Here is a 12,087-nt window from a genome sequence, read left to right on the forward strand (position 1 = left end):
AGTATGCATACATACTGTAAATATGCTGGTCTATTTGAATGATTGATATTTTTATAGACAATACAAAGATTTCTTTAAAAAAAGAGATTCAAGAAAAGTTCAAGAACTCATTTCCATTGGTCCTTATGGGTGTATGTACATGTATGCATGGGCTCAACCTGTGTTGTTGTACATGGAAGTGTTTATTCTAAATTTTACTATGCATGCACGTACAAATACTGTACATACATCACACATACTGAGATCACACACACACACAACTCAAATCCCTTCTCAAGCACACACAGACATACAAGTGCACCTACACATACTTAAACAACCATGCACACACAAACACACAAAATTAGCACAGCTGCTGCGATCACGTACACAAACACACGCAGAAAAAAACATACCCATACACACAGTCTCAGTCTCACATGCGAAAAGTCTGGGCAAAGAGAAGGAAAAGAACTCCTCACAGTCTCGCTCTAGAAAAACAAACACTGGTGGAGTAAAAAAAAACCCTCTGGTTATCCCTGTGGAACACCCCTGTGATTTCCCCCCTGGCCCCCGCCACAGACACCTGATACACTCACAGGGATGTGGTAGACCTGCCGGAGCTCGCTAGGTGCCCACTTCAGAGAGGGACACAGCTTAGCATATAGCTCAGGACAGAGAGAGATACAGTAGAGCAGTGTTTCTCAACCACGGTGCCGTGGCACCCTGGGGTGCCGCGGAAACATGGCTGATAAATAAATTGTGTAATTTAACACATATTTGTCTAAATTAATAAAGTATTGCTTAGTCGGCGCTCAGTGGAGTTTTTCATCTGCCATGTACGCACAATAAAGTAAATTTAGGTCGCCACAGTAAGCTGCAACTTTGAAAATAGGTTGTGTGACGTCTCCAAATGTGTTACTTTTCTAAGCTTTTGTTGTATCCAATGCGATGCCATGTTACAGCTTGTTGCTTAGGGGTGCCTTGAAAATGTTCAGTAATTGAAAGGGTGCCTCGCCTAAAAAAAGGTTGAGAAACACTGCAGTAGAGCACAGAGCAGAGTATGGCACAGCACAGCACAGCACAGCACAGCAAAGAATGGCACAGAACAGAACAGCACAACACAACACAACACAGCACAAACTGTAGTACAGTATGGCCCAGCACAGAACGGCACAGCACGAACAGCATATGCCTCTTTTCCACTGCCGGTTTTCTGGTAGGCCTAACAGCTCGACACAGTGCGACTCGGCCGCCACTTTTTGCTCTTCGATTGAGCTGTGTCATGCCCAAATGAAGACCAAAAAGCGGTGTCAGAGTCACGCTGTGTTGAGCTGTAGGCCTACTGGAAAAAACGTCAGCGGAAAAGAGGCAATAGATTGGCAGGGTGCGGTATGGTACAGCGCAGCCTCGCTGAAGCTAATGCTGTTTGCCTGTTTCTTACATTTGTGTCTAAGAATGACACTGCCATTCCTCTCTGCTTATATCAAAGTCAGATGCCATGAAGGGAGGGTGAAGGCAGGAATGTACACATCACAGTTCTCGGCCTGGCCACTGATATTAAACTGTGGATGAAACTGTGTATTTATATTCTTACTTATTTCTAAAGTAGAGGTTTATACTGCTATTTAGGAAACTGTTCTCTGCCTGCAGTAGTAGTTCAAAAGTGTTGCAAGAGGTGGAGAGAGGATAAAACAAATAAAAACAGATGGAAGCAGGACAGATATACAGAGAGATGGGCGAGAGAGGAAGGCTGACAATGTAGAGGAATGGGTGTGTCGAAAAAGAGCGAAAGTACAGAGCGAACGAGTGAAAGTAGCGGAGAAGATAACCCATGACTAAAAACATATCATAAACACTGGCTCACCACTAAGTGCAGGGTGGGGCTGTCAGGCATCGCATGCAAGATGCCGAGTCTATTTGTGTTGTTGTTGCAATGAGCAGGCACGCTAACCCCCCCGTTGGCACAAGGTGCCAGATCTTGATACTGATTCAAACCGAGTCCGAGAGAGAGAGAGAGAGAGAGAGAGGAGAGAGAGAGAGAGAGAGAGAGAGAGAAATGTTAGACTAGCTCTGTGGAGAAAGTCGTTCTTTCCCCCTCTGCTTCCTTCATCTTTATATCGGCACACAATGGCAGAGCTTCGAGTCTTCCAGTTGGAAAGTGCATGCAGGACAGCATGGAATGCAGAAATGTGTTTCCACTCGGACTTTCTCCTCTCATTAAAGCCGACACACACATATACACTCTCTCTTTCTGCCTCTCCCTCCATCCCCCCCTCTCTCTCTCACTCTCTATTCCACCCCCCTCTATCTCTCTCTCTCTCTCTCTCTCTCTCTCTCTCTCTCTCTCTCTCTCTCTCACACACACACACACACACACACACACACACAGACACACACACACACACACACACACACACACACACACACACACACACACACACACACACACACACACACACACACGCACACACACACACACAGCTGAGGCCTGTACCTCACATCAAAGGGGGTGCTTGTTAAAACTACGCCCTGGAGCTACAGTAAGTAAGTGGACTGGACTGGATGAGCCAAAGCCTGAGGTTCGGCCCTGCCGGCTGCCCTTCCTGAGGTGTGTGACGGACGCCATACTTACTGTATGGAGCAATTACAGTCACCGTGGAGGAGCACCAGGACTACTGCCACATAATGAATGAATGATACGTTTCCCTGTCTACACAATATTTGCAACAGAAGATTCCACCCATCATTCAGGCCAAAAGCCACAATACGTGTAGCCAACAGTGGTGTGATGGTGTGCCCATCACTGGTGTTTCTGGTGTGCTCTGGGTGTCACATCAGCGAGCATGGCTCTTTGGTGTAGCACCAGTTTTAGTGCCCCAGAAGGGCGGGTTCGAGTCCTGGTGGGGCGGCTCTCTTTCCCTTCGCTACAACATCATTTTTCAATTTACAACAGGTGCTGAATGGGTAGTAGACAGGATCAAGGCTGAGGTGACTTGACTAATGACCTACGTATGTATTGTACCAACATGTTCCACAAATGAAGATCATCTGGTACAGTGTTCATCTGGTTCAGGTTCCAGGAATGAAACACATACAGTATATGTGGCATGACTGTTACTTTTTGATCCTCGAGTGGTCACTTTAGTAGCCTACATTCAGCCAGACGCTCATCCATACCTACACTCATCAATCCATCTATCCCTACCTCCTACACCCATCCCCACTTGTACCTTGTACTTGTAACAACAGGGGTGGACAGTTGTTTTGGCCGAGGTGTCTTTGGTGTAGAATGTAGACCGAAGAGCCAGATGTTTCAATAATATTCCCATGTCAATAATAAAAAATAGTGTAGGCTGACACATCTTGCCAGCTGTGCCATTCCTGCCCATTATAATGTCATGATGTATGTGCTGAACTTGGTTAACTTTTATGTTCACAAGACACCTGTTTTAGGTAGCCATCTTAAGAATGTTGAGTGTGAATTTGGATTAAAAAGTAGTCTTTCTTGTAAAGGCTCTGCGGGCCACATGAGATGGCTTAGCGGGCGGCATGTGGCCCCCGGGCCTGAGGTGGCCCACCACTGCCTTTGGACTTACCAACAGCCATCCCCACATCTAGCCATACCACCATTGATCCATCCATCCATCCATCCATCTATCCACACATCCATGAATACCTACACCCATCTACTTTCCTTCCATACATCCATCAATCCATCCATCCATCCATCCATCCATCAATCCATCCATCCATCCATCCATCCCTACACCTCTCCGGGTGTGTATCTCAACTGGTCTGCAGTTCAGCACACTCACATCACTGATGTTTCCAACTAGAGCACACATCCACCCATCTATGCATACAGTACATCCATACACCATTTATACACCAGCTCTCCACATCTGTAGCATGTCATCACTGTCCAGAAGAAACCATGTATCTTCACTTTTCACTTTACTAAGTATTTGTCTAAAACTGTTATTTTCTAAATTAATAAACATGTCAACATTTAAGTAAGTTGGTTAGTAGCCCCATAATGCCATTCCACCAGTGGAACACTGTAATAGTCATTGAAAAGTTAACTACCAAAGTACTACAGAACTATGGCATAACACAGGGCCTTGAGTAATGCACTACATGTACGACAGAGATATAGAGATATGCCATTGTAATAGGTTGCTATGGGCACCTAACATGACCAGGTTCCGGTTTGCCTAAAGGGCCGTGTCATAATACTCCTAGCATTGAATAGAACAGTCCTTAGGTCTGCCTAGGTCTGCCTAAAGGGGGATTTCCCCCCTCCCCCTTGCAATAATAGAACCCGGAAACAATGGGCCAATGGAACCTCTCTCTCTCTACTCTCTCTGTGTACGACTTGGTCATAGCCATTCTGGTAACAGCACATTTATGACACAGTGTCTTCATGGGTTCAATAATTTATCATATGGAGGCTGATCAGCGGTACTGATTTATATTTCACAATGAATAAAGAACAAATATGAAATAATTAAAAATAGTGGAGATGAAAGGTTTCTGCTGGACAGACAATGTACACAATACACCGTGCGTGTGTGAGTGTGTGTGTGTCCCTCACCTGGTCCGCGGTGCCTGCGCTCCATCCAGATGTAGCAGTTGTTCTGGGCCACGCCTGTCTGCGAGTCCAGGAAGGGCATGCGCACGCTGCGCTCCGCACACAGGCGCGCATTATAGCTGCGGCAGTGCTCAATAGCCTCCCTGTAGAACTGGTCGCCCAACCTGCAGACACAACACACACACACACACACACACACACACAGACACAGACACAGACACACACATAGACACAGACACAGACACAGACACAGACACACACATAGACACAGACACACACATAGACACAGACACAGACACAGACACAGACACAGACACACACACACACACACACAGAAGAAGGCAAATTAGATTTGACTGATGCTGCACAGCGTTTCCAAAGTCCACAGTAACCCACTGCCATATGTGTCTAAAAACTTTAAGGATAAACAAATGTTTTTTTTCTGCTTTTTGTAAAGGCAGTTTGCAGGCCCCACATTCCTCCCTGTCATTTCCTGGAAATGAGAGTATTAAACCATGAGTAATACCAGTCTGTCTTATATGCTACACTTTATACTTTCTTTTGTTGTCTTTTGATTTTTCCCCCTTCCTATTGTTCTCTGTTCGGTTCTGTTCTCTTCTGTCACACACATTCTGTCACACACACACACACACACACACACACACACACACACACACACACACACACACACACACACACACACACACACACACACACACACACACACACACACACACTGAGATAGCACTGACGGTTGTCTGTCATAGTGTAAGAGACAGGTGAAACAGAGTAATTCATGAAACCTTCAATTTTGTGAGAACCATACCTCTGAAAACCCCCGTCCCAAACACACACACACACACACACACACACACACACACACACACACACACACACACACACACACACACACACACACACACACACACACACACACACACACACACACACACACACACACACACACACACACACAGTTTCTAAGGTTATCTAATGCTGTGTTCACACCCTCAGAAGTAAACAGCACACAGCTAAACATATGGCAAGCACATACTCAAACAGAACAAACACCCACATGCCACATATTTATTCCCCAAACACACAGATACACACACACACACACATGCACTCACACATGCACAGTCACTGCACGCAAGCATTCCCAGCTACACATGCACATATGAAAAGCACATGCTAACACAAATACACAAGATGCACACACGCACAAGCACGCGTACATGTCTGATTTTCAACATCTCCCCAACTGTCACCACTGACTGCACCACCACCATCATCATGCATCAACACCCGGCACTATTTAGCATCTTTTTTGCAGTTATGTTACAAGTGTGCATTGAGTAGCCTATTAGTAATCATCATAGTAATAATAAACTATAGCAGTCATGCTGTGGTTTAACTACTCACGTCATGAGAAATCATAACAACCTCGGATTTATAGAGCATTATAAGATGTATAGCTATTCATAGCTGTTAATATAATAATGCATCATGAAGCATTATGAGTGTTATAGACATAATGCATTGTGACTAATTATGATGGACATTGCAATCTGTTATACATGCTCTCATAAAACGCTATAGATTTGGTCTTCATAGAAAGTGTTACCAAAGGTTCCTTTCCCCACACTAAACAGTGGAGTGTGTTTCTGCTCATGCCACCAGAGGCAACTCATAGCTCCTTTGAATGCATTGAAACGAAGGTGTCTAACATCAGGGAAAAAGACCCATCCAGTCTCAAACATCACCTGAGTAACGTTGGGCTGAGGAAAAGAACAACAGACGTTGCACAGTCCTTTACTGACACCTTTAACCTGACACTGAGATTAGATAGATAGATAGACAGACAGACAGACAGACAGACAGACAGACAGACAGACAGAGTTCTCTCTGGAAAGGAAAAAAACATCATATCTGGCCCAACTAGTGGTCGCTTGAAAGAATCCTCCTCACTCCTCCATTCCCTCATCCCCTCATCTCTTGCTACTCCACTCCATTACCGCTCCGTCACTCCACTCCACCCTCCCTTCCCCACCCCTCCATCTCATCTCTCCACCCTTACTTCCACCAGTCCTCCACCCCTCCACCCCTAAGTGATTAGATCTGCCATCCCTGGCCAGAAGATGCACAGATATGTGAGGAATGTCCTGCTGGACAAAGACATGCTGCTCCTACCCTGACCAGAGGCACAAAGGCCCCCTGTATGAACGCAGGGAGAAGAGAGAGAGAGAGAGAGAAAGAGAGAGAGAGAGAGAGAGAGAGAGAGAGAGAGAGAGAGAGAGAGAGAGAGAGAGAGAGAGAGAGAGAGAGAGAGAGAGAAAGAGGAGGATGCGAAGGAGAGATTGAGAGAGGAGGGAGAGAGAGAAGGGGAAAGAGAAAGATAGAGAGGGAGAGAAGGAGAGAGAGAAAACGAGAGGAGGAGAGAGGTAGAGAGATGACAGAGGGGAGAGAGAGAAGGGAAGACGGGGAGAGAGAAAGATAGGAGGAAGGGAGGGGAGGGAGAGAGAAAGAGAGAGGGAAGGGGGGATGGAAAGAGAGGTAGATGAGCGAAGAGGGTGAAGGGAAAGGGAGGGGAAAGGGAGACAGACAGAGGGGTAAAGAGAGAGGGAGGGAGAAGTAAGAAGGGTGGGGGAAAGAGTGGGAGGGAGAGAGAGAGTATGAAAAAAAGAATGTGCAAATACAGGTGAAGGAGAGAGTGGGGGAGTAGGAAGACAGAATCATGAGAACACGAGAAATGCTCTGTGTGTGTGTGTGTGTGTGTGTGTGTGTGTGTGTGTGTGTGTGTGTGTGTGTGTGTGTGTGTGTGTGTGTGTGTGAGAGAGAGAGAGAGAGAGAGAGAGAGAGAGAGAGAGAGATAGTAAGCCAGAGGGAGAGAGAATAACAGAGAGAGAGAGAGAGAGAGAGAGAGAGAGAGAGAGAGAGAGAGAGAGAGAGAGAGAGAGAGAGAGAGAGAGAGAGAGAAAGAGGGGGGGAAGGAAAGGAAAACACCGGGACATGTTTAGAGAAGCCAAAGCGATGGGGCTGATATGTGGAGCGAGGTTGGCCAAACTGAGACTTGTCAGGGAAATAACAAAAGTCGAAAACAAGGCAGTGTGAGAAGACGTTTGTGCAGCTCAAACACTATACCACAGAGTAGGCCTCATATGATCACCATCAAAGGTGTAAGTAAAAGTAGAAGTACAAGAAAATTACCTTATGTAACATTAGGAGCTAGTTTTATGCTTGCATCATTCGTTTCCTTCAACTTTACACACCTCTGGTCACCATGTTTACACACCAAAAGCACTACGGGCCCCCCTGTGCTGGGGGAGGAACAGGCTGTCCTCCTCTGCAAAATTATTCAATAGGATCAATATGATGTGATAATGTTAGATTATATGAAGTGATATTGTATGATACGATACAGATACGATACGATGAAATATGATGGCATGCCATGTCAAACCATTCCATACCCTACCATACCATACCAAGACATGCTAAGTATCATATCACTGTATAAAATATCACTGTATTTTCAGTCTGTGTGAGGTGAAGTCCTTAGTGTTCTTAGAAAGCCCTGCTACACACAAAAACTCAAACACAAGGACGAAGCCCAGATCATCATGGCTTTTCTTAAGTCTCTGAAATGACTTCCTTCGAGAGTGTAGATCGATGAACTGTGTTAAAATGAACTTGATTCCAAGCGTGGCTTGCAGTGATGCACATATTTTCAACTGCTGCCTGTTTCATTATCAACAATAAGTTGTTCTGTGTTCACAGCTGTGGTGGTGGGAGAAAAACCTTACAGAGGTCCCAGACAAAAGGTGTCCAAGACTGCTGTACTCTTTCTCATGCTTAAGGTTCTCGAAAACTGTTGCATCACCATTAACTAATCGAGTCGTATTACTTGGCAACGCCCTGTGTCAGTGAACCGTCCTTCTTAAAAAAATGTGTGCAAGGCAGCTTAATTGAAACGGTGTGGGTCGGTTTGAAAAGCAACAGAATTGATCATTTACTCTAGACATCTATGCAGGATTTTGTACGAGGTTTTTCACAGGGACTAACTAAAACAGTGCATGAGCTCATTTGAAACTGGGCTTCGAAACATCTAAGCAAGTCAAAAGAGCAGACTGTTTCTCCACATAGTAGATGCACATTTCATTCACGTAAAGCTACACATACAGTATACCTACATAATGTATAGGGTTGGGTGTGCTTTGGCAAGGGTCCAGTGGTCTTTATTGCTCAGGATTAGGTAAACAGCTGCCTGGTGGCTCCAATGAGCCGATTGAGAGTCCACAGCAGCAGCAGCAGCCACAGCAGTCAGGGCTGCAGCAGACCGCTCACATGCTTACTGTACTCAGATGTTTAACAGACACAGGAACCACCATCTACTAGCTGCAAACAACTATTCATGAACGGGGCCTTTTGGGGACGATTTATGGAGGAGGGTTTTTTTTCTGGGCAGGAAGGGTGGGGGTGTGAGGGTGGTGGGGTTGATGTTAGGTTTCTGCAGCACACTGCACTGTACTGAAATGAGGATTGCAGAGCAGGAGCGAACCCACACGCAACGTCTTCAAACCGATAAAATCTATAGCTCTTCAGGATAAACAAACGCTTAACCAATGCCATTTACTTGTTTGCTCAAGTCTTCTTCATCATCACAACAATTCATCACCACCACTTATGCGGTATCTCTCTTTTGGGTATACAGTATAAGGGCATGGGGGAGGTTAGGGTTTCTTGCCATCTTGCCTTTGTAAATGGGTAGCCTGTGTTTTAATATCTCTCTCGCTCTCGCTCTCTCTCTCGCTCTCTCTCCACAAATCCATATGTGGCATTTCGTGTAGAAATGAACTGCCAGCATGTTATTTTTCTCTCTCCTGGAGGCTGGCAGGCGGGCGAGGAGAGGAGAGGAGAGGAGAGGCAGGCCATTATGTAAGTGAAAAAGGATCAAATCGGCCAGTCAGTGTCCTACTTGTGGCGGTTGCCTCCGTCAGAGCACGCCTGGCTGATCCGCAGCCGCTGCCACGATGGAAGGGGTCAGAGGGCTTAGTGCCTTCCCTGCTCTCGCACATCAACATGCCATGTAAAGGGGGCGGGGGGGCACTCACGCAATACCACCACCAAATGCTTTACATGGCATATAGGGAGAAATGGGAGATGGGAGGGGGGTGGACGGACACTCACACGCAATCCCATCACCAAAGGGTTTATATAGCATATAGGGAGAAATGGACGTGGATGTGCCTGCTTGCATGCACACACACATGGCATGCTGGCAGGCAAACACACTTGCACTCACATTTGTGCAGTACATGCGCATGCACACAAACTCCCCCAATCCAAGATATACTGTAGCTATACAGTATGTAGAGGCCGCCTCGCTGCCTCTTCTCGAGCGGATAAAAACTTGGATTCAACGCGTGTCGTAGAAAAATAGAGTTCTGATTTATTTGCCACTCTTTCCAACTTATCTTACAGGTATCATCAACTAAAAAGGTTCAAACAAAAGCTCTATTTCGGAGGTTATACTAAACGCGGTTGAAAGATTGTTTGCCTCTACCGCTCTGCCAGGCCATCTGAGTCAGGTGCTTTTATCAAAACGTCATCCAAAGCCAATTAGACGCGTCACTTCAGACAACCCAAACGGAGCGGCTTAAGCAAGACAATCCAACAACAAAATAAATAACAATAATTACCAAATCCAATTTCATAAACATAAATACCCTCATTCATAACCGAAATATCCAAATAATATATAAAAGGTTCATCAAACACAAAAATAGGCAAAATGGCTCTAACACAGTATGTATACTAGAGATCAGGTTCAGGTTCCGGATCCGGCAGGATAATAGGGTTTTTCACAGGATTTCCGGCATGTTACCTAAAAATCAGGATATGGTGCATCTCTAACCTAGGCTTTTCAGTCAGACTTTTACAACCCCAATCACTGCATGGAGTGAAAGCCCTTTGGAAGCGGCCGTTGCAGGCAATGTGGCAATAAGCCAATGAGTCTAAAAAATAGTTTGAGCCAACGTAATAAAAAGGGCCCACGTGTGCGAGTAGACTATACGTTTCAACCCTTTTGTAGGATCCGGTATCCGGTTCCGGATCCGGCAGGATCTTAAGCAGTGGATCCGGTATCCGGCAGGATCCTAAAAATCAGGATCCGGTGCATCTCTAATGTAGAACAAAGAGAGAAGGTACCACTCACATTCAGTGACATAATCAACTGACCATTGTGTGGTACGCATGCACACGCACACGCACACGCACACACACACACACACACACTAGAAGAGGCAATGGCATTCAGGGTAGACAGGACACTAGCCATGTATGGTTACATAAGTAATCTAAACTCAACATAGTGGGAGGCCTGATCCATCATATCACACCACCCAGTTGTGCTGCCTGTCCATTCACTGCACAGCACTGTTACACTGAACGTCAGAGAAAAATCTGGGGAGTCAGGAAAAATGGGACACATAAATGGTTTCTGACAGTTGAGCATTTTTTTTCTTGGATGCGGAGAGGAAGACTCTTATCCTATCTCATAAGTCAAGGACAGTCATAAACATTCTCTATCTCTCTCTCTCTCTCTCTCTCTCTCTCTCTCTCTCTCTCTCTCTCTCTCTCTCTCTCTCTCTCTCTCTCTCTCTCTCTCTCGCTCTCTCTCTGTCTGTCAGACTGACCCCCGTCATGGAAATCATGATGGAAATACACTTCTTTCTTTAACCACAAACCATACTGGATGGATCACTTTCTCTCTATTTGGTTTTACACCTCCACACACACCAGTCAGACTGACCCTCGGTGTGTGCGTCTGCGTGCGTGCATACGTGCGTGCGTGCGTGCGTGCGTGTGCTTGAATGTGTGTTTGTGACTTATGTGTGTGTGTGTGTGTTTGTGAGTTAGGGGGCAGGTGCCTATGAATAATCCATAGCCAGTGGGCCAATTAGTCGCCATTATGAGTTATTTCACTTGCTGCAGTGTGATAATAATAATTAGCGCGGCGTGTATAGCAGACGAGGTGCGATGATGCTAGCAGACAGGGGGCTTAATGAATATTCAACAGACATCGAAACCGAACGCTTTTGGTGAGAGACTCCATTCAGGATAAAAGGAAAGAACAAAGGACTCCCTAGAGATTGTTTTTTTTTAATTCTGCTATACCTTTTTGTTTTTCTCCTCAAATCTACCCCAATGTTTGTCCCAAACCACTTTCCAAGCTGAGCCCCAGCATTCATGAGACAACAAAGGGATCCGGTTAGCATTTTGGATGAAACCGCTAATGTCTTTCTGTCTGTCTGTCTGTCTGTCTGTCTGTCTGTCTGTCTCTCTCCATCATTCACTTTCTCTGTTTCTTATTTTACTTTAACTTATCTCTTCCCCAACTCTCTCTCTCTCTCTCTCTCTCTCTCTCTCTCTCTCTCTCTCTCTCTCTCTCTCTCTCTCTCTCTCCCTCCCTCTATGTGCCTTGTTTTTGTCCTCCTTGCTTCCTTTGTCCC

The 12,087-nt window shown here is 45.6% G+C and overlaps 1 protein-coding gene across 3 annotated transcripts in view; it reads right to left on the reverse strand.

The window, feature by feature from the left end:
- Positions 1-12,087, reverse strand: part of dpf3 (double PHD fingers 3) — a 45,598-nt gene that overhangs the window by 25,507 nt on the left and 8,004 nt on the right. For all 3 annotated transcript variants that reach the window (XM_063222817.1, XM_063222816.1, XM_063222818.1), the window contains exon 2: positions 4,577-4,737. In XM_063222817.1, coding sequence (XP_063078887.1) covers positions 4,577-4,737 — 161 coding nt within the window. The remainder of the gene's footprint in view (positions 1-4,576; positions 4,738-12,087) is intronic.

This window comes from Engraulis encrasicolus, chromosome 18 (genome assembly GCF_034702125.1).
Source record: "Engraulis encrasicolus isolate BLACKSEA-1 chromosome 18, IST_EnEncr_1.0, whole genome shotgun sequence".
In the NCBI taxonomy this organism is placed as follows: Eukaryota; Metazoa; Chordata; class Actinopteri; order Clupeiformes; family Engraulidae; genus Engraulis; species Engraulis encrasicolus.